Raw genomic sequence first — 24763 nt, forward strand, 5'->3', positions numbered from 1 at the left:
TACTCAAAATAGGTCAATCATTAATAAACGATTTAATAAATCTCCTTATGAAATCTGGTATGGTAAAGTTCCTAAATTTTCATACTTTAGGATATTCTACTGTAAGTGTTTTATTCACAACAATGACAAAAATCATCTGACTACTTTTAATGCCAAATCAGATATTGGCATCATGCTAGATTATTTTTCAGTTAGCAAAGCCTATAGAGTTTTTAATAAACGAACTCTAACTGTTAAAAATCAACCCATTTTGTATTTAATGAATATGTTTAAAATAACTCTAACGAAATTAATGAATTATCTAACAGATTGGAAGCAAATATTATCCAATCTAACAGTGACGATGAAGTTCAAGTTAACAGAAATAATCCATCTTGTTAGATAAAATTAGACCGGTCAACAGAACATAACATAAATAAACCTCCCATGTAGGAACAAACCGGATTGAGAAAACCAACCGGTGAGATCACTGAGCCGGTTAAGAAAACTCAACCGGTCAAGTTATCAAACCGACCAGAAACATGACCGCACAAAGAAAGACAGGATCGGTCAAAACTGAAGGCTGGAAACATCAGATAGTCGGTCATTAACCGACCAGAAGCCAAAGCAATAACCGGAAGCCATCCGGTTAAGGCAAATAACCGACCAGCATAAGAAGATACTTCGGGTATCTGTTGAGAATGATACCAAAGGAACAGACTGAACATTTCCATATTCATACAAGTCTGAGGACAATCTGCAGGCTGTAGAAAACCGTCCTACAGGATCTTTCCACTTCAGGATAAATCAGAAAGGCAATTTTCCAAGTACAGACAACTGTCTAACCGACAGTTACCACATTGAGTAAAAGACAAACTTAGCCGGTTTGTCCTACATACTGGAAGAACAGACCGCCAGGTCTGAAAGGTTGACCGCCAGGTCTGAATCACTGAACCTCTGCTCAACCAATCAAATTCAAGGAAATGAAATGTGACCGTTGGCACATTTCACCTATAAAAGGAGCAGCTGAAGAGGAGTAAATGCGTGACACAGTGGACAATTAATTTACAAGTGATAAGATTGTGTTCTCTCTCTAGAAAAGGCCTAAGTGCTAAAGTTGAAGTGTGTATTTACAATTTCGGTATAAATTGTACGGGTGTTATCGAGCAGGAAATAAGTCTCGATCGGATTGTATTTGTATTCCTTAGTGAATATCCTTCTCGCGCTTTCGAGAGAAAGGGGTGATGTAGGAGTTTTATCTCCGAACATTCATAAAAACCTGTCTTGTTATTTACTTTCCATCTGACTTACTTTGTAACCGAGCTGCACTAACCGACCTACACCTTTTTTACCGACTCTACAATATCTAAACCGAATCACCAAGTTACAAGAACCGACCCATCAATTTCCAAACCTGTCTTATCCAAAAACCGGTTCTACCTATCCTGTAAGTGTGCTGCTTCAACCTGAAACAAACCTCTTCCGCGCTTGAACCTGGTGGTTCAAGGGTTTGTGACAGTTTGTGTAGTATTAAAACCCCGGTGTTAATCTCTAACCGGATTAATCACCACCTTTGAGTGAGACGCGCTAACCGGCCCAACCCCGGTCCTCCAACCGCGACCTAGATCCTAACAATTGGTATAAGAGCCAGGTAGTTTCAATACTCAAGCAAGCATGTCGTTTGATAGGTCCCCAATGCTAGAAGGTGACGACTTTGCCAACTGGAAGGCACGCATGCACCTACACTTAATCACCATGGATGACGAGATGCAGTTCATCCTGGCCGAAGGACCGATAATCATTGACAAGGACATAAAGGAATGGACAGCTGAAGACAGGAGAAGAAATAACCTGGATAACCATGCCAGAAACCGGATCTCCAACAGTGTGGACAGAAACACGTACTGCAAGATCAGAGACTGCAAAACCGCAAAAGAAACATGGGACACGGTTATTCAGATTTATGAAGGAAATGAAAGAACCAAGGAAAACAAGGTAATGGTAGCTACTCAGAAGTTTGAAAGCATCAAGATGAAAACGGGAGAAACAATGAGAGAGTACAGTGACCGGTTCAAAGGTGTGTTACACGAGCTAGCAACTCTTGGCAAGAAGTATGATAACAAGGAGGTCATCATGAAAGCGTTAAGATCTCTTCCAAGTGCGTGGGATATAAAGACAATGGGGATGAAGGAATCAAACTGCCTAAGTAAGATGAAACTACACGATGTATTCGAAGATCTTAAGGCGTATGAGTTCGAAATGAGATCTAGGACTGAAGAAGTGGTTTCGGCCTCAACCTCAACCAGAGCACTGATCACATCCACAGAACCGGTTGCACCTGCACCAATCAGAACCGCCGAACAGTTCACCGAGGATGCCATGGAAATGCTCGCACAGAAATTTGGGAGGTTCATGAAAAGGAGTCAACCGACAAACAACTACAACTATGGTGATAAATCTAATGTAAGATGCTATAACTATAACTGTTTGGGACATTTCAAGTGGGAATGCAGAAAACCGAGGAGAGATGACCGAAAACCGGATAACCAAAATAACCGAAATAACTATCAACAAAGCGGTGAAGGAAGTGAGGTTTAGAAAGCACTGATAGACGATGATGGAGGAAGCTTATGGGCTCACAGTGATAGCGATGATGAACTCACATGCCTCATGGCAAATGAGGAACAGGTATTTGACTCTCCTTGTGAAGAATTTACTAAAGATGAGTTATATAATGCATTAAATGATATGGTAGCAGAGTATAAGAACCTACTAGCCCTGTTACCTAAGCAACTCAACTTTAGAGCCGACCTTACAATACCCACTCTGACAGAACCAGAAATATCCGTTCTAACCGAACCAGAGATCATAGAACCTGATGAAACCCCTACCTTAGAAACTGAGTTAGCACCTGAACCATCACTTAAGACCGAACAGCCTAATGAACCAGTTCGAGAACTGACCGAGGAAGAAAATGCCCGACTCCAGTATAAAATGGCCGCATATAAAAGATCTAGTGACATGGTAAAGAAAATGTGTAGTTATAACAGACATCCTTTCTGCATGTTCGGTTTAGGATACAAAAATGATAGATCCAAAACCAAAAACCCGTAGTCAAAGTAAGGTTCACAAAGGATGAACTTCCCCTTATAAGTTTCATTAGAAGTTCCTTAACCGCTGAAGAGGAATTGACCGCATATTATACGGCAGAAAAACTAACCTATGTAGGTCCAATTAATTCTGAGAAGTGGCTTCACCCTGAGAAAAGGAAAGCCAACCTGCTCAATAATAGAAGAGAAAATCCTCAACCGCATAGGACAAACCAAAAATCACCCTCATTTAAGGTCTTCGTAGAAAAACCGAAATATCCAAAACCGAGTGCCAAAAAGACGGTCAAGACCTTAGCAAAGAAAGTTGTCCGGTTTGTCAAGGTCTGGATGCCCAAGGGACTAATCGCCTGTGGACCCAAGTAAATGAGGGTACCAAATAGTTGTAAATATGTACATTTTGCAGGATTTAAAGAAACGGCTAAGAAACTCTGAATGGTACTTGGATAGTGGTTGCTCCAGGCACATGACCGGGAACAACAACCTGCTAACCGACATCAGAATAGAAACCGGTGCACTAATCACTTTCGGTGACAACTCAAAAGGTAGAACTGTGGGCAAAGGTAAGATTGTCCATGGCAACCTAACAATTGATAATGTACTCTTAGTTGAAAACCTACGTTTTAACCTACTAAGCATTAGTCAAATGTGTGATGCTGGATACACGGTAGAATTTCTTAAACATGCATGCTTAGTTAAGAACTCTCAAGGTACCATACTACTAACCGGGAATAGGCTAGGAAATATTTACAAGGTAGACTGGAAAACTAAGGTAGAATATCCTGTATGCATGATAGCCAAGACTAATCAAACCTGGTTGTGGCATAAAAGACTAAACCATCTGAACATGAAAACCTTAAACTATATTCGCGGTAAAAAGTTAGTCGACGGAATTCCTGACATAGTATTTAATAAGGATAAGGTCTGTTCAGCATGTCAAATGGGTAAACAAACTAGGTCAACCTTTAAGAGTAAAGGACACATTCAATCTAACCGATGCTTAGATCTTCTTCACATAGATTTATTTGGACCGATTCAGGTCATCAGCCTAGGAGGTATGCTTTACACCATGGTAGTTGTTGATGATTACTCTAGGTATACATGGGTAATATTCTTACCATCCAAACGTGAAACCGTATCAAACTTGATCACACTGCTTAAACGTTTGCAAAATGAAAAATCAACTCGCATTAATAACATTAGAAGTGATAGAGGTACCGAATTTACCAACAGTACTTTAACCGCATTTCTTGATGAATCCGGTATTAGACACGAGTTGTCTAGTGCTAGGACTCCTCAACAAAACGGCCTGGCTGAGAGAAGAAACCGAACTCTCAAGGAAGTCGCACGGTCCATGATAGCTGATTCGGGCATTGCTCAAAAATTTTGGGTTGAGGCTATCAATACTGCATGTTATACACAAAACTGGTCTTTAATTAACAAGTTTCATAACAAAACACCTTATGAGGTATATTTTAATAGGGTTCCCAACCTTAAGTACCTTAAGATTTTCGGTTGTAAATGTTATATTCACATAAATGGTAAAACCTATCTTTCTGCTTTTGATGCAAAAACCGATATTGGGATCATGTTAGGTTACTCAGCAGTAAGTAAGGCATATAGAGTGTACAACAATAGAACCTTAACCGTGGAGGAATCACTTCATATTGTTTTCGATGAATCGGTTGAAAGTAACACTGCATCATGCTTTGATCTACACAACAGACTGGAAAATAACAATATCCATTCTAATAGTGAAAATGAGATTCCGGTTTTCAGGCGGTTTCTCCATGACCAAATGGGTAATGTTGAAATCCAGCCGGATCAAGCTGTCCCACGACAGGAAGCTGACACTTTGGTCCAAACCGAGGAAATCGGTCGGTCTGACATCCTTGCTCAGCCTACCGATATGTCTAGCCTTGATCAAGCAAACGGTAATTTGGTAGACATCCCTGAACCAAATTTCAAAAGGAACACTAAACATCCTCCTGAGCAAATTATAGGTGACCCTTCAGAACCTGTTCGAACTAGGCGTCAAATTCTGGAGAAATACTTTAATTCCGCCTTTATATCCTAGATTGAGCCAAAAAGAGTGGATGAAGCATTGTCAGATCCGGATTGGATCTTGGGAATGCAAGAAGAATTAAACCAGTTCGAGAGTAATAAAGTCTGGTACCTAGTCCCTAGACCGAAAGATCAATCGGTTATAGGAACAAGATGGGTATTTAGAAATAAACTCAATGAAGACGGTTTGGTCACGAGGAACAAAGCCAGATTGGTGGCACAAGGTTACAAACAGGAAGAAGGCATTGATTTTGAAGAATCATTTTCCCCTGTAGCTAGGATTAAAGCTATTAGGATTTTTCTAGCTTTTGTTGCATTCAAAAATTTTAAGGTTTTCCAAATGGATGTTAAAAGTGCATTTTTAAATGGTGATCTACGTGAAGAGGTATATGTTGAACAACCACCCGGTTTCAAAAATGTCGAACTACCCAATCATGTATACCGGTTAAACAAAGCTTTATACGGTCTAAAGCAAGCACCTAGAGCCTGGTATGACACACTAACCGCATTTTTGTTAAAACATGACTTCACCATCGGTTCGGTGGACAAAACGTTATTTAAGTTTGAGAAAAAGGAACATATCCTACTTGTTCAAATCTATGTAGATGATATCATCTTCGGTTCAACCGATCCTAAGTTATGTGACAAATTTTCAACCCTGGTGACTAACAAGTTTGAAATGAGTATGATGAGAGAATTAAGTTTCTTCCTAGGTCTTCAGGTTAAACAACTCGAAGAAGGAACTTTCATCAGTCAACCCAAGTATACTAAAGAACTATTAAAGAAATTTGGGGTGGATACATGCTCCTCAGCGGCTACTCCAATGAGCTCATCGGTCAAATTGGACAAAGATGATGAGGGTCAAGCGGTAGACCTGACCGCTTACCGGGGCATCATCGGTTCTCTTCTATACCTGACAGCAAGTAGACCGAATATTCTATTTGCAGTCGGTGTGTGTGGAAGATTCCAAGCCAATCCAAAACAATCCCACTACACAGCTGCAAAGCGAATATTGAAATACCTAAAGGGAACACCTGACGTCGGCCTGTGGTATCCAAAGGATTCATCCTTTAACCTAACGAGCTATTCAGATGCAGACTATGCAGGTTGCAAGATTGATAGAAAAAGCACCAGCAGAACATGCCAATTCCTAGGTGATCGGCTTGTTTCATGGCATAGCATGAAACAGACATCGGTGGCTACATCAACCGCAGAAGCTGAATACCTGGCGGCCGGAAGCTGTTGTTCACAACTTCTTTGGATCCAACAACAACTGAAGGATTTCGGTGTCATAGCCGAAGAGTCTCCGATATTCTGTGATAACACAAGTGCCATAGCAATCACTTACAACCCGGTTCTACACTCTAGAACCAAGCACATTGACATAAGGCACCACTTCATTCGGGAACATGTCATGCTGAAGCATATCCGGTTGGAATACGTACCAACAGATCAACAAGTAGCCGATATCTTCACCAAACCTCTACAAGAATCTATGTTCTCTCAATTCAGACTTACACTCGGTTTAACCGACATTAGTCAGATCATCCCTAAGGATGCTTAAAAAGGGAAATCGGTTCGGACAGACAAAACTGGTAGTTCCTCCTAAATTGTCGGATTTCAAATCCTCCAAGGTATCTATGGAAGAACCGCCTGGTCTATCAGTCAGAGTAAACCGACCGGTTACTTAGTGCATGCACCAAATAACCGCATCGGGACGAACAACTGATAACTGATGACCGGTTTGGAAATAGTTTATCTCAGATTATTTGAACTTCAAACAAAAGTGGAATAATTACCTGTGTTTAAACTTATTTGTCCTGACACATTACCTTTTCAAAGTAAAATGGTCGCACCTAAAAAGACGTGAAGATTTGATATCTTTCATGGTCCAGGTCTATGACCAACATCCCAGGCTGTAGACATGCCTATTTCGTGCAAAACTCTTTATCCTATGGTTAATAGACATTATCACCTGTGATACCTGGATAATAAGATCCTCTCTCCACTAGTATATAAGTTGAACAAACCTTAAACAAAACAATCACAAGTTGTATAACTCTTCCTCTCACTAAGACAAAATGTCTCAGTTTCCGAACATCCTTCAAGTGGATTTCAACTCTGCTCAAAGCATTGAGCATTATGAGGTCTTCAAGATAATCAAGTCACTTGAAGATACTGGTCTCCAACACTTTCTAGATGACAAACATGTCATCTATTCTAAGTCTGTCCTGAAGTTCTTTTACAACGCCAGGGTTTTTCGTGGAACTCCTCACTTTGACACTCACATCTAGTCAAAGGTAGGAGGAATCGTATTTGACTTTACCGAAAATAACTTTGCCAGATGCTTTAACCTACCAAAGCAGGGGTTAACCGACCTCAACATACCGGCTGAACTAAAAGCCGAGATCTCCTTAGCCTTTGTGATAGAAAAATTAAGTAAGTTAATTTTCGAAACCGGCCACACATTACAAGTTTTGAATATTTATTCTAAATAATCAAAAAGGGAGAAATTGATAGAAAAATTAAGTAAGTTAATTTTCGGAACCGGCCAGATGGACTAAACAATTGTTAACGTTCATGTGCAGGTACAGATCAAAACCGTATGAACAGGTTGGGGCATCAAAACCGGTTGCTACTATACTTCAAAGAAACTAGTTTCAGGTGATCAAGTTAAAAGATCAGAGGAACCGGTTTTTACTCTCTCAAGCAACCGGTTAGCCAAGACAAAACTTACACACCAGCCGGATCATACTGCACAAGACACAAGAACCGGAAAAATTCAAACTTCAAGAGTGACGTACCATGACGAAAGAAACGTGTCTTGAAAGAATAAAAGAAGATCAGATCCGATCGGAAGCATGCGAGGAAAGCAATGATGCTTTATTGATCCGAAGTTGACAACCGGAAGTGCATGTCCAACACGTGTCCAAATCTAAAAACCGGCTATGTCATCTCTTGCTCAGAGCTGCCTGCATGACTGCCAGGTGTTGAGGAAGATGAAGCGTGCAAGCAACCTCTCTGCACCAGGCGTGATAACGATCAACCAATCCAGAAGAGAGAGAGGAAAAACGACCGTTGGGTCGTCTCAGCTATAAAAGGAAGACGAAACGTCTTCATTTAATGCATCATCAAATCTGAAAGTTGTACATTACGAATTACGAAAAGCATTAAGTTCTAGAGAGATAAACTGTTTTATTCCAAAACCGGTGTGTCTAAAACCGGAAGTTTTCTGTATTGTGTTGTGTTGAGTGGTTGTATTACATCAAAGTGTGAGTTTGGTGTAACCGGCGAGTAGCGAAGTTGGGCTCGACCGGAGGTACTGTTGTTAACTATAAAAGTTAGTGGAGATCCTTCTCATAACCTGAGAAGAAGGGGTGACGTAGGAGGGTTTGCTCCGAACATCCATAAACAAATCCTTGTCTCGAGTTCTTTCCTTTGCTTTTATTACTTAGCCTAACCTCAAACTAATCATACTCCTAAAACCGGTCACTCATATCCATAAAACCGACTCCTTCTAAAACATCATCTAAAGTCGCATAAGTTGCTTCAACCTGAAACAGACATTTCCGCCCTTGAACCCGGTTCAAGAGTCTGTGACAGTTTGTGCAGTGTTGAGAACGGTTTTAGTCTCTAACCGGACTATCACCAAAGTGTGTTGTGTGTTGTAAGCGGCCACCCTTCCTAAAACCGGAAACACCCCGGTCCTCCAAGGGCGTCCCCGATCCTAACAAGTGGTATTAGAGCGAGGTTCTCAGCATTCAAGCAACCAAAGAAGATGGGAAGCATGACCCACAGCGACAAGCCGCCAATGCTAAACAGCGAAGCGTTTAGCAGTTGGAAGAAGCAGATGTATCTACATCTGATTACATTAGATGATGAGATGAGCCGAGTCCTGAAAGAGGGACCGATCAAGATCAACAAGGAGACAGAACTATGGACGAGTGAAGATCGAAGACGGAGTAACCTGGACAACCATTGCATGAGGCACATCTACAAGGCTATAGATGATAACACTTTGAACAAAATATCAAAGTGTGAAAATGCAAAGGAAGCCTGGGAAACGATCATTCAGATCCACGAGGGAAACGAAAGAACCAAGGAGAACAAAATCTAGGTGGCTACACAGAAATATGAAAATATAAGGATGAAACCAGGGGAAAACATGAAAGAATTTAGCAACCGGTTCACCAGTGTAGTCAACGAACTTCAAACACTCGGAAAGAAGTATGACAACCGAGAAGTAATTATCAAAGCCCTAAGATCTTTGCCAAGCACGTGGGATATCAAGACCATGGTGATGAGGGAATCAAGCACCCTTGGGCAGATGAAGTTGCACGATGTGTTCGAGGATCTAAAAGCTTATGAGTTCGAGATCAAGTCTCGGATCGAAGACGAAGCATCCACATCAACCGCAACCAGAGCTTTGGTTACATCGGTGGAACCGGCGGTCCAAGTATCAACCGCACCGGTTCCAGTCAAAAACACCGATTAAATTACTGAAGATGTGATGGCGATGTTAGCTCAGAAATTCGGGAAATAAATGAAGAAGAGTCAGCCACCATCTAATAACGATTTTAATTATAACTATGTAGATAAATCAAACAAGTGATGCTATAACTGTGACGGTTTTGGACATTTCAGGTCAGAGTGTAGAAAACCAAGAAGAGATGATAGAAAACCGGAAGGAAACTATCAAGGAAACAACTATCAAGGGAACAACTATCAAAGCAACCGGTATTAGGGAAACAATTATCAAGGGAGCAACTACCGGGGAAACAACAACCAACGAAACGACTACCGGAGAAACGATGATCAACATGCTGACGAAGGAAAAGAGATTCAGAAGGCGCTCATTGCATCCGACGGTGGAAGCGAGTGGGCATACTCCGATAATGAAGATAGTGAAGAGAAAGTGACCTGTTTCATGGCAAACGACGAAGAGGTATTCGACTTTTCTTCTAATGAGTTTACCAAAGAAGATTTGGTTTCTGCACTCAACCAAATGGTTGCTGAGTTCAGAAACATATCTGCATACATACCGACCCCTGTAGAAACTCAAACCGAACAGATAAATAATGTATATGATAAAACATGTGAAATTGAAATGTATGAACCGGATGAACTATTCTCCGATAATGAGAAGACAGTTCAACCGGTAACCGAAACTGATGAACGAGCAATGTACGTCACTGCAGCGTGGGAGAGATCACGACAAGTAGTGAAACAAATGTGTAACTACAAAAGACACCCGAAGTGTAGGTATGGTATCGGTTATAAACAAAATGAAACAAAATAGTCTAACGGGATAAAACTCACGAAAAATAATCTTCCGTTTATAAAATTTGTCAAGAGTTCACAAACCGAAAATGACCTAAAACCGGAAGAAACACTTAAATATGTAAGTCCTACTGAATCTGAAAAATGGCTTCATCCTGAGAGAAGGAAAGTCAACCGGAAACCAAGTAAACCAAATAAAACTCGACATCAAAGAAACTCATCACAACATATGGCATTCTTGAGCAACAGCCAAGAAGTTAAGCCAAATGTTATAAAGACAGATACCGGGAAGGTGATCCGACTTATTCAAGTTTGGATCCCAAAGGGACTAATCAACCGAGGACCCAACTAAATGTGGGTACCAAAAAGGTGTAAATAATTGTTTGTTGCAGGTCAGGAGGAGCAACCAGCTAAATTTTTCAGAATGGTACCTGGACAGCGGATGCTCAAGGCATATGACCGGAAACAATGAGCTACTAATCGATATCAAGTACGAAACCGGAGCAGTCATCACATTCGGGGATAACTCGAAAGGTAAAACCGTGGGCAAGGGTAAGATTGTCCATGGTGATCTATCCATAAATAATGTATTATTGGTAGAAAAACTGCATTTTAACCTGTTAAGCATAAGTCAAATGTGTAATGTGGGCTACAAAGTTGAATTTCATAAAAACTCATGCTTAGTCAAAAATCAAGATAATGACATTCTTTTAACCGGTAACCAGATGGGAAACATTTATAAAGTCGATTGGAAAACTGATTTTGAAAAACCTGTGTGTATGATAGCCGGAAATGATCCAAACTGGCTTTGGCATAAACGGTTAAATCACTTGAATTTCAAAACGATTAACTTCATTTGTTCCAAGGAACTAGTTCACGGTTTTCCAAACGTTAAATTTTCAAAAGATAAAGTATGTGTTGCATGTCAAATGGGGAAACAAGTAAAATCATCTTTCAAAAGTAAAGGAAACTATCAATCTGAACGATGCTTAGAGCTTTTGCATATGGATCTGTTTGGTCCGGTCAAAGTAACTAGTTTAGGAGGCATGCATTATACTATGGTAGTTATTGATGACTATTCTAAATTTACTTGGGTTACTTTTCTAGCTTCTAAAAATCAAGAAACTCCAAACCTGATTAAATTGATTTTGAGAATACAAAATGAAAAATCCATTCGAGTGAACAAAATCAGAAGCGATAGAGGAACTGAGTTTATAAACAGTAATTTAACTACTTTTCTTGATGATTCCGGTATTAGGCACGAGTTGTCTAGTGCCAGAACTCCTCATCAAAATGGCCTGGCTGAGAGAAGAAACCGAACTCTCAAGGAAGCCGCACGGTCAATGATAGCTGATTCGGGTATCGCTCAAAAGTTTTGGGCTGAAACTATCAACACCGCTTGCTATACACGAAATCGATCTTTAGTAACTAAACGGTTTTCTAAAAATCCTTTTGAAATTTACTTTGATCAAGTTCCAAGCGTACGGTATTTTCGAATTTTTGGTAACAAATGTTTTGTTCACAATAACGGCAATAATTACTTGACCGCTTTTGATGCTAAATCCGATGAGGGAATAATGTTGGGATATTCAGCTGTGAGTAAAGCCTATAGAATATACAATACTAGGACTTTAACAGTTGAAGAAACAGCACACGTTGTTTTCGATTAATCGGTTGAACGAAACATTGCACTACCCTTCGACCTTCACAACAGAATGGAAAATTTTAATATCTATTCTGATGATGAAGACGAGGTTCCGGTTTTTAGACGCTGTGTCAAGGACCAAGCGGTTGATGCTGAAATTCAGCCTGATCAAGCTGATTTACCGCAGAAAGTTGACGCTTCGGTTTCTACTGAAGAAATCGGTCGGTCTGACTCTGTTCAACCTACCGATCAGTCTAACCTTGATCAGACAACCGAAAGATTGATAGACACGTCTCGGATCAACCTCAGAAGGAACAAAAATCATCCTCTTGAACTAGTAATAGGTAACATATCCTCACCCGTCCGAACTAGGCAACAAAATTTGGATCACTATGAAAACTCTGCTTTCATATCACAAATTGAGCCGAAAAAGGTGGATGAAGCATTGTCAGATCCAGATTGGATCTTAGCAATGCAAGAGGAACTAAACGAGTTTGAGAGAAATAAAGTCTGGTACCTAGTCCCTAGACCGAAAAACAAACCGGTTATAGGAACACGATGGGTATTCAGAAATAAACTCAATGAAGACGGTTTAGTTACGAGGAACAAAGCCCGGTTAGTGGCTCAAGGCTATAAACAAGAAGAAGGCGTTGATTTTGAAGAATCATTTGCCCCTGTAGCTAGACTTGAGGCCATTAGAATATTTTTAGCATATGCAGCTTTCAAAAATTTCAAAGTTTTTCAAATGGATGTTAAGAGTGCTTTTCTAAACGGTAAAGTAAATGAAGAGGTGTACGTTAACCAACCTCCATGTTTTAAAAATCCAGAACATGAAAACCATGTTTACCGGCTGAATAAAGCCCTTTACGGTTTGAAACAAGCTCCAAGAGCTTGGTATGATACTTTGACACAATTTTTATTTGATCGCAAATTTACAATAGGTTCGGTAGACAAAATACTTTTCAAATTTGAAAGGAAGGAACAAATCTTACTTGTTCAGATTTATGTTGATGATATCATATTCGGGTCAACCGATCCAAAATTATGTGACAAGTTTTCGAAAATGATGACTGATAGATTTCAAATGAGTATGATGGGAGAATTGAGCTTTTTTCTAGGACTTCAGGTTAAGCAGATTGAAGCCGGAACCTTCATAAGCCAACCGAAGTACACAGCCGAACTGCTGAAGAAATTTGGGATGGATACATGCGCCGAAGAGGCTACGCCAATGAGTCCTTCCGTAAAGCTAGACAAAGATGATGATGGTCAAGCCGTTGACATCACAGCATATCGAGGAATGATCGGATCACTGCTATATCTAACAGCCAGCCGACCTGACATTTTGTTTGCGGTTGGAGTGTGCAGAAGGTTCCAAGCAAATCCAAAGCAATCACATTATACGGCGGCCAAAAGAATTCTAAAATACCTAAAGGGAACTCAAGAAGTGGGACTTTGGTACCCAAAAGACTCGAGCTTCAATCTTATAAGCTACTCAGATGCCGATTACGCAGGATGCAAAATCGATAGAAAGAGCACAAGTGGAACCTGTCAGTTCCTGGGTGACCGGTTAGTCACTTGGAGCAGCAAGAAACAAACATCCGTTGCAACATCAACCGCAGAGGCAGAGTACATAGCGGCTGGAAGCTGCTGTGCACAACTCCTCTGGATCCAACAGCAACTAAGGGATTTCGGGATAGAAGCCAAGGAATCTCCAATCTTCTGTGATAACACCAGCGCCATAGCGATTACATACAATCCGGTGTTGCACTCAAGAACAAAGCATATCGATATCCGACACCATTTCATCCGGGAGCATGTTCAGGAGAAACACATCCGGCTGGAATATGTCTCGACCGAGCAACAAGTAGCGGATATATTCACAAAACCGCTACAGGAAGCTAAGTTCTCTCACTTTCGAAATATTTTGGGACTTACTAATCTTAATCAATTGATATAATGATTATGCATGCATGTAAGAAACCGAGATATGTGTTCAGGGAGAAGCTAAAGCTTCTCAAACCATATTCAGATAGGCCATTGATAAATCAAAAATGCTAACCGGGAGGGAGTCTCCGGTTATGCCCGATCACTTCATAATTTCAAATCATATGTATATTTACTATACGGTTGAAATAACCGGGTTGAAGTGGATAAGACAAATCCAAAGTTGAAAAAATGTTGACATAAATCAACGTTTCTTCACAATTGGAATAAAATATCATACTAAAACCGGTCATGGAAAACCGCTTAGTACAAATGCATTCTGGTCTGATAGAATGAACTTCTCCGCTAACCTGAGATGACTGACTGAGTTTTTCATGCATATTTTGTCAAATGAAGCCTGTAATAAATAAAAATAAGTCTACCACAATCGAGATGACGACATGTGTCCATCATCAAGAGAGGGAGACTCACATCTTGTCAATAGATATTTGTCATCATTGTTATCTTGGTAATAATTAGATTTTATCTTGGAAATAAACTTTAGTTACTTCAACAAGTTAAGGTCTATTAAGTAGCTGATGACATCATCAAGCATGCTTAAACTCATTAAAACCAGTCGAACCCCGGGCTATATAAACCAACTATAATCCTTCACAAAACCTCACAAGTTTACTATTCACAAGTATCATTCTTGAGATAAATCCTCTCTCTCAAGAACATGAACACCAACTCCTTAGCAAAGAAAATTTTATTGGCAGATTTTAACTCAATGTACCAATATGAAGATCATGAAGTCAAGGAAATGTTCTTAGCTATAGAAAGAAGCGGGATAAGAAGCTTTATTGAGAACAGATTCATTCTTGACTACCTCGTAGTCGAAGAATTCTTTCAAACCGGAAAAGAAGTGCATCGAGATATCATCGTTGCACAAGTCTACGGTCGAAAGTTCTTATTCAGCGAGACGGATTTCGCTGTATACTGCGGTTTACCCAATGAAGGGGTAACCGACCTAACATACTCCCCGGTGACAATGGAAGAGATGTGTCGCCGGTTCTCAGGATCTGACATCCCGGTTAAACCCTGGGGTGCTAAAAGCCAACTTTCTCATAAGTACCAGCTTCTCTGCGAGATTCTGGGAAAATCTGTCTTGTGTAGAGAGAAAAGTTACTATTACACCCAAAGGCTCTTCGAGATGATGATCGCTGTAACGGTTGGGACACCGGTTAACTGGTCCTGGATCATCTTTAGTAACCTGAAGAAGATGCTCCTTTCCAACAAAACCGGCTACGCTCCTCAGCTAAGCGGTATCTGTGCAAGTCTGGACATCCACTCCGGACCATTCGTAACTCTTCATCCAAGGCATGTGCTCACCAAGGAAAGAGTACAGGAGATGATCGACCGGTGGGAAGCAGTCAAAGCCAGAAGAAATCAAGCGGCTGAGTCATCAAACGTCTAACCTGTCCTTTCCTCTTTTCTTTTATCTCTTTTCACAAAACCGGTAATTTTGCTGTACTACCGGTTTTGCACATCAATCAATGAATCAGATTTCTTTCCTCTTTTAAGTTAAAACTTAAAAATCATAAATGATCAAATATTCAATGTGTCGTATCAAAATCAAATCTCTTGGAAACAAAAATTCTCATTATCAAAAAGCATGCCTGAATTAATTCAACAAGACATGCTTGTATTCTCTTGGAAAAATTACAAAGTCATTAATGACTAGACATAAACGGCTAGATTTTTCAAATATTCCCATTAAATGCTCTCACCCGTTCCAAGCTATAAAAGGAGGCTCACTCCTTTATTTTCAAAACACGCCTCAAGCATTCCTTCTCTCTAAAACTTGAAAGTTAAGAAAAAATCCTTCCAACACCCTCTTCATCATCATGTCTGCAGAACTCAGAAATACTCTTATCATCGACTTTGAAGATATCAAAGATAGCGCATACTATGAATGCATTTTTCAGCATATCATAGATTCTGGGCTGCAAGGCTTCCTTAAAGGTTCAGACACCATCCTCGTGGAGGAGGTGTGTGAATTTTTCAACAATGGTCATATTCTAGATGATGGCAGCATCCGCACCATCATCGACGACCAATTCCTTCAGTTTACCGAGGAGGAATTCGCCAACTTCTTTCACCTTCCGACCGAAGGTTTCTCAGACTTCCCAACGCCGTTCCTAGCGGCTAAGGAAGACTTCTTCAAGATCTTCTCTTCTTCCTACTCTCCGATCAAAGACTTTGGGAAGAAAGAAACTCTCGCTCCTCACTACCAAATCTTCCATGATTTGGTTCAAAGGTCTATCATAGGCCGAATGCCGAACCAGAACTACAGCCGGGAGGCATTCGACATTATGATAGCCATCATTCGCAATTCCTCTATCAACTAGGCAACCTACCTCTTCAACAAACTGAAGCAGCTCATGACCGCTGCAAGGGGAAGGACCAGTTACGCTCCTCAAATCACCCGGTTCCTAATGTCCAAGCGTCGCAATCTTGGAACCGGTGTTCCGGTTGGACCATCCAACACTATCTCCATACTCACGATATATAGGTGGATAACAAGAATTGAGGAACGGTCTCCCGAAAACACCATGGAAAAGTGGTATGAAAGGAGGATGGAAGGGGGATGGTTCACAGAAGACTAAATTATCTTTTCTTGTTTTTCTTCTCCGGTTTCTGGTCATTTTGTTGTACGACCAGAACCGCTCAATGTTCACCACTTTATTTATTTATGAAATATTTTAATCTTCAAAGTCTCCGGTTTTTAGTCATATCTTTCCTTCCGGTTTCTTGAAACTTATACAAAAACTTAAAGTTAACCAAAAAACTACCGGTTAGCAAGTCTTCAAGTAAAACCGGAACCTCGAGCAAAAATGAAAAATTTGAAAAACCGCAACCGCCCACGGTTTTACCTTACAAAATTTACCGCCCACTGAATTTCCGCTTTTACCGCCGAAAGTTACGGCAGTAACTTTTGGAGGGAAAATTGGCGCCAAAAGCATCAATCGACGGTTCATCTTCAAACCGCTCAGAACCGCCATGTATATAAGTTCACATCATCCTATTCAACACTTGTGCTTTCTCTCTCTATAAATCTTCAAATCTTCAAATCTTCAAGAGCTTTCTTCTCTCCGATCTTCATCGATCTTCATATCTTCTTCTCAAAATCATCATGGATCTAAGCAAAGCTCCATTCCAATGGATGTTACAAGTGGATTTCGCAGATATTGACGAACATGCCGACGACAAAAACAAGGTTGTTCTTCAACTTCTAAGAGATTCTGGGCTGGAAAAGTTTCTGTCTGGTCCGTTCATCATCTATCCGGCGGCGGTGACGGAGTTCCTGGCGACGGCGACACTGTCGAAGAGGAAGATCTCGGCCACAGTCAACGGGAAGGCTATTCTCATCACCGAAGAGCTTTTTGCTGAAGCTCTCGGTCTACCCAACACAGGTGTGGACCTAAAGATTGATCTAACTGATGCAGAATCAAATGATGTCCGGTTGGTGGTTTCTTTCTCAGGTCAAGATCTGGTGATCCATTCCAGCCGGAGGAATAAGCTAAAACCGGAATACAGATGGTTGCTGACTGTCATCGCCCGGTCAATCCAGGGAAGAGGAGGAAATTTTGACAACCTGACGAAACTCAAACTCAGAATGCTGTTGGCCATTGTACGCGGTGACAAAGTGGATTGGGGATATGTTATTTACGAAGAATTCTGCCAGATGGTGATAAAGAAAGATGGCCGGGTGCAGGCCTTTGCAATGCAGATCGTCAAAATCCTTGAGCTCCTTAACATGGAACTGGGTGAAGGTAAACCGCTTCCAATCTCCACTATTCTTGACTCAGAGTCAATGATCGAAAAACCGGAGAAGACGATCAAACCCAAATCCTCAAGAACGAAATCGTCCAAAGGAGACAGTTCCTCGGCTCCGGCTGAAGAAGAAACTAGACAGAAGAAACCGGCAAGAAAAGCGGTTGAAACCGAAGCCTCACCAGAACCAAAGAGGAGAAAGAAGGTAGCTGCGAGGAAGAGTTCAATGAAACCGGCGGACTCCGAGAAAACGCTTTCCTCGGACAATCCACCAAAAAGAACCGCAGACGTCTTTCAACCCACTCCCATCAACACTGTTGTTCCTACTCCTGTTCCATCCAATTCTCCAAGGCAAACTGAATCTTCGGGGAGCCAAGAAAACAAGTCCGTTTCCAAGGAGGAAGCAGAGGTAAGCATTCACTCTGAAACCTCCAAGTCACCAAGTAAACGAGTTGAAGAGGTATTAGTCGACGTGGGCTTGAATACCTCAGAAGCAATTGAAAATGTGGTCCAAGAGATCACAAAGGAAACCGAAGAGGACGATGTTTCAAGTCGTCGGAAGCCAGTTGATCAGGTGGAGATACCTGATCAGACAGAAGTTCAACCGGTCAAAGAAGCGGCAAATACAATAGAGATTACACCTCCGGTTCTGGAGGGAAATTTTGAAGAACAAGAACCTTCCGGTTCCGCAGGAGGCAAGACAGCTCCAGAAAACCGATCGGCTCTAGATGGGCCATCTGACTCAGCGACAATACCTGAAGGTTCTGTTCAGGTCGACAAAGGCAAAGGGGTTCTTATCGAAGATACAACCGTAACAGGACGAGGTACGCTGCAAACCGGTCCTCAACCAGAAGCCATAATCGGGGATGAGGTTACCTTTACCGCAGAATAAGAAGATGAAGTCTTCGAGGAACTCATTAGGGACATGAACAAGGGTGCCAGTGAAACGATAGCTCCATATATCCTGTGGGTGAAGCTCCGATGTGAAACAAAAATATCCGACATGGCTCCAGGTTTGAACGGCAACAAATATTGGGACAAGCTCATCAGGCTGGAAGAGAGGGCCCTTCAGTTAGCTAACACCAACCTTATTCAACCTGCTTTTAGCAAAACAACAGTAATCCTTGAAAACGCTCGGTTACAGGCAGTGGAGAATGCCTTTCAAGAAACTCAAGGAAAGTCGCTATCTCCGATTGAAATGAGAATGGCCGAACGGTTTCTCGCGGTGCGAGAACAGCTCGTCCAAAATCTCGATCTTTTTGATATGCAGTGGAGGAAAGGTTGCAACCGCCAACTCAACAATGCCGACTTATATCAAAGTAAGCCATTTTATATGGGCGGTGAGACATCCGGAACAACTGAAAACCTGGAACAAGAATTTTCTCAAACGGCCAAAGCTCCGGAAATTGATCAAATTAAGCAAGCGGTGGTTGAGACGGTTGACTCATGCCTTGGAAATTTTAAAGCCACAACCGACGAAAGAATTGCAACGGCTGAAGCTAACCTGTCAAACTCTATAAGATCCATGATGGATACGGCCATGCAGACCTCAATCAAATCTTTGATCGCCGAGTCCGTCCAAACCGCAACCGCTCCATTGTTAGACATGTTGCAGGCAATGGCCATCCAAATTGAGGAGATGTCCAAGGTTCAAGTCAGCACAACCCAAACGCAAATCGAGACGGATGCTGAAACCGCAAAGAAGTTGCAAGAGGAAGAAATAGAAAGGGAACGGGTGCAGAAGGAGATTGAAGACAAAGATTACGAGCTTGCCCAACAGTGCAACGAGGAGGAACAGGCCAACATCTAGAATCTCCCACCGGTTCAATCGTCCCACTCAATGGATACAAGGAATAAGAAGAAACGAAGCGCAGTTAAGAACGTGATCAAACGGGCAGAACAAAGAGCAGCTGTACCAGTCGTACTGAATGCACAACCGCTCGATGAAGAAGAAGATGCTGAGGAACTTAACCAACGGAAGAGAAGGACAACCGAAGGCTCAACCGCAACTCCAAGCGTCAGACAAATTATCGCTCTGCCACCGCCTCCACCAAAACCGGTCTGTACCAATTTTGGGTTCAAGAAAAAGGGTACCGGTCACTCAAGTGTATGGGCCGGAATGATGATTGATGCTGAAAGACGTGAGAGGGAGTGGAAGGCAAGAGAGGAAGAAGAAAGAAGACGGTTTGAGAAAGAACTGGAAAAGGAGCGTCACAAGGGGGGACCATCCAAGCCCTAATCTCTCTTTATTTCAGTCAAAACAACTTATGTTTAATTATGACTCGGAACTTAGTTATGTTATTTTTATGGTAGTTTCAACATATATTTTTGAAAAATCAAACATATGCTTTTGAAACATTTTCTTCAAAAACAATCAAACACAAGTTTTTCAAACCGGCCACTCACTACATGTTTTGAATATTTATTCTAAATAATCAAAAAGGGAGAAATTGATAGAAAAATTAAGTAAGTCTTGAAAAGAAGAATGCAAGTCTTGAAAAGCGCAACGAAAAACTTGAAGCTGACCTCAAGGCGGTCACCGAGCAGGTAAATGAATTGATGAAGGCCAAGCTGGCTGCCGATACAGCGGTTGAGGAGGCAAACGCTCGAGCAGCTAAGGATATTCAGGATGCGCTGGACGAAGAAACGAGGAAAGCGAAGGAGGCACCGCGATTGTCTGAAGCGGATTTGGACGAACGCGCACGAAATATAGCGGCCAGAAATCCGGAACTCGCAAAAATCATGGCGGCAAAACAAGTCAAAGAGGCCAATCGGTTAAAAGCTCAACAAGACACATACCACAACTACGAAACGGCTCACGAAAAGGCGGCTTCTTCCTCTTCGGTTCCGGCAACACGGAAAAGGAAAACACCATCAAGGAATGTTCAAGTAACCGAGATGCTGGAGAGGATCACCGACACGAATATCGAAACTCCACCGAACCCGGCTCTTCAAACCGAGGATGAAATCGAAGAGAATCTCGAGCCGCGATCTACAAGACAGCGAGTTCTCAATACGGTTCCAATCAGCACGGTCGGTCAACCGCAAGCTAGAGGTTCATCTTCAAGAACGGCTCAACCGGATGAGGAACAACCAACCGATGACATGATGAAAGACTTCCTGCCATCCGAATCAAAATAGGGGATCTCTTTTCTTAATCTATGTTTATTTCGGTTTCTACACATATAATATTTTCCCCTTTTACGGTTACTTTTATATATATAAAGTTATTTTTGAAACCAGCTTATACTTGCAATCTTACATGATTTTGATAATTTTAAATAAAATAATCAAAAAGGGAGAAATTGATAAGATAAAAGATTAGAATCTTCGAAAATTTTTCTCAAAATTTTTCCAAATTTTTCGAAAAATTCTCCCAAGTTAGTTTCAAAAAATCCGGTCAAATAAAGAACCGGCCTACATTTGCAATCTTACATGATTTTGATAATTTTAAATAAAATAATCAAAAAGGGAGAAATTGTTAGATAAAATTAGACCGGTCAACAAAACTTAACATAAATAAATCTCCAATGCAGGAACAAAGAACCGGACCAGTCAAAGTACCCAACCGGATTGAGAAAACCAACCGGTCAGATCACTGAGCCGGTTAAGAAAACTCAACCGGTCAAGTTATCAAACCGACCAGAAACATGACCGCACAAAGAAAGACAGGATCGGTCAAAACCGAAGGCTGGAAACACCAGATAGTCGGTCATTAACCGACCAGAAGCCAAAGTAATAACCGGAAGCCATCCGGTTAAGGCAAATAACCGACCAGCATAAGAAGATATTTCGGGTATCTGTTGAGAATGATACCAAAGGAACAGACTGAACATTTACATATTCATACAAGTTTGAGGACAGTTTGCAGGCTGTAGAAAACCGTCCTACAGGATCTTTCCACTTCAGGATAAATCAGAAAGGCAATCTTCCAAGTACAGACAACTGTCTAACCGACAGTTACCACATTGAGTAAAAGACAAACCTAGCCGGTTTGTCCTACATACTGGAAGAACAGACCGCCAGGTCTGAAAGGTTGACCGCCAGGTCTGAATCACTGAACTTCTGCTCAACCAATCAAATTCAAGGAAATGAAATGTGACCGTTGGCACATTTCACCTATAAAAGGAGCAGCTGAAGAGGAGTAAATGCGGGACACAGTGGACAATTAATTTACAAGTGATAAGATTGTGTTCTCTCTCTAGAAAAGGCCTAAGTGCTAAAGTTGAAGTGTGTATTTACAATTTCGGTGTAAATTATACGGGTGTTATCGAGCAAGAAATAAGTCTCGATCGGATTGTATTTGTATTCCTTAGTGAATATCCTTCTCGCGGTTTCGAGAGGAAGGGGTGACGTATGAGTTTTATCTCCGAACATCCATAAAAACCTGTCTTGTTATTTACTTTCCGTCTGACTTACTTTGTAACCGAGCTGCACTAACCGACCTACACCTTTTTAACCGACTCTACAATATCGAAACCGAATCACCAAGTTACAAGAACCGACTCATCAATTTCCAAACATGTCTTATCCAAAAACCGGTTCTGCCTATCCTGTAAGTGTGTTGCTTCAACCTGAAACAAACATCTTCCGCGCTTGAATCTGATTCAAGGGTTTGTGACAGTTTGTGTAGTATTGAAACCCCGGTGTTAATCTCTAACCGGATTAATCACCACCTTTGAGTGAGACGCGCTAACCGGCCCAACCCCGGTCCTCCAGCCGCGACCTAGATCCTAACACATCTGATTAGCCAACTAACCCGGTTGATGTTCAACTAGACAATCAAACTGAAAGTCAGTAGACAACTGACAGTCTAGATGTTGCTAGAATAGCTGATCAGACAGTCGACCCTCTAGGACCGAACTTCAAATAGAACAGAAACCATCCACTAGAACTAATCATAGGAAATTCATCTACACCTCTTAGGACCATAAATCAATTGATTGATGAATATGAAAACTCTGCTTTTATATCTCAAATGGAACCTAAGAAAGTAGATGAAGCATTTCTTGATCCAGATTGGATCAATTCCATACAAGAAGAACTAAACCAATTTGAAAGAAACAAAGTTTGGCATCTAATTCCTAGACCAGATAGTCAATCTGTTATTGGAACTAGATGGGTATTTAGAAACAAGCTAAATGAAGATGGAATAGTTATGAGAAACAAAGCTAGTAGCTCAAGGATATGCAAAGGAGGAATGAACTGACTTCGATGAGTCATTTGCTCCTATAGCCAAGTCAGAAGCTATTAGAATCTTCTTAGCTTATGTTGTTGTCAGAAATTTTAAAGTATATCAAATGGACGTTAAAAGTGTTTTTCTTAACGACGATATACTTAATTAAGATGTTTATGTTAAACAGCCTCCTAGTTTTCAATATCATACTTCGCCTCATCATGTTTAAAGTTAGATAAAACTTTATATGGTCTTAAGTAAGCTCCTAGAGCTTGGTATGACACATTGTAACATTTCTTATTTGAACATGATTTTGTTATTAGCACAGTAGATAAAACACTCTTTAAATTTGTCAAAGACTCACATATTTTACTTATACAAATTTATGTGGATGACATCATCTTTGGGTCAACTAACCCCAAATTATGTGAAAATTTTTCTAAGTTGATGCAGGACAAATTTGAGATGAGCATGATGGGTGAGCTGACGTTCTTCCTTGGACTTCAATTAGGCAACTTGAAAGTGGAATTTTCATAAATCAAGCTAAGTACACCAAGGAATTACTAAATAAATTTGGTATGGAGAACTGTCCAACTACCTCAACTCCCATGAACTCATCGAGCAAATTGGACAAAAATGAAGGCGGACAAGATGTTGATATCACAACCTATCAAGGGATCATTGGCTACCTGCTCTATTTGACAGTCAGCCGACCAAACATCATGTTTATTGTCAGCGTGTGTGGAAGATTTTAGACTAATCCTAAAAAATCTCATTACATAGCTGCTACACGTATTTTAAAATATCTTAAGGGAACTCAATGTGTTGGACTAAGGTATCCAAGAGATTCCAGTTTCAACTTAATTAGTTATTTTGATGCAGACTATGCAGGATGTAAGATTGACTAGAAAAGCACTAGTGGAACGTGTCAGTTCTTTGGCGATCATCTGATTTCCTAGTTCAGTAAGAAGAGAAAGAGGTGAGGGTTTGCAGATGTAACAAAGTACAAATACAATACATATGAATATAAAATTAATCCTAGAGAATGAGCATCTCTTTTTGTGACCCTATTAAACAAACATAGTTGGGTACGATAAACATTTACAAACATGCGTCTGTTTTGACGGGGAAGAAAAATGCTAAAAATGTTCACTTATGTTATACGCATATGCATACACACAATACATATATAATAGTCACATAAGGGTTGTAGTGACTAGGTCTTTTGGTTGTTTGGGCACAACAGACAACCGACTTGGTGATAGTAACCAGGTTTTTTTTCTAAGATATAATGGGTAAAGAGAGTCTCATTCACGGATAGTGGAAGGGGTAAACCCCCACCATAAACCAAGGAATATCAACTCAATTGGAAATTTAACCCAACCTCAACCATCATGCCAAGGACGAACCTCGGCTCTGATACCAATTGTTAAGAAAACTGACAAAATAAAAAAAAAAAGTAAGAAAGAAAGAACACACTAAGAATTTGATAACGGAGTTCAGCCAAAATGTTGCCTATGAGGGAGACTTTTTTATAGACTAAGAAACTTTCTCTACTCCCATCATCTTCCGATGTGGGATTTTATTCTAATTGTGAATAGAGTTTCTTTTATATACTAAATAACTTATCACATTCTCATTATATTCCGATGTGGGATTCTAAATATGCCAAAAATAACAGAAGCTACAAAAACAATATATTTCTTAGTTAAAGAAAAGAAGAAGAATGGAATGTGGAATGAAGATACTTTG

At 40.7% G+C, this 24763-nt stretch overlaps 1 protein-coding gene across 1 annotated transcript; it reads left to right on the forward strand.

Annotated features, from left to right (window-relative positions):
* The first annotated feature begins 19675 nt into the window (after nucleotides 1-19675).
* Nucleotides 19676-20976, forward strand: LOC124917799 (actin cytoskeleton-regulatory complex protein PAN1-like). Its single transcript, XM_047458104.1, has 2 exons — nucleotides 19676-19993; nucleotides 20317-20976. Exons 1-2 carry the CDS (start codon nucleotides 19676-19678, stop codon nucleotides 20974-20976), a joined length of 978 nt encoding a protein of 325 aa, XP_047314060.1.
* The last annotated feature ends 3787 nt before the right edge of the window (nucleotides 20977-24763 follow it).

This window comes from Impatiens glandulifera, unplaced genomic scaffold (genome assembly GCF_907164915.1).
Source record: "Impatiens glandulifera unplaced genomic scaffold, dImpGla2.1, whole genome shotgun sequence".
In the NCBI taxonomy this organism is placed as follows: Eukaryota; Viridiplantae; Streptophyta; class Magnoliopsida; order Ericales; family Balsaminaceae; genus Impatiens; species Impatiens glandulifera.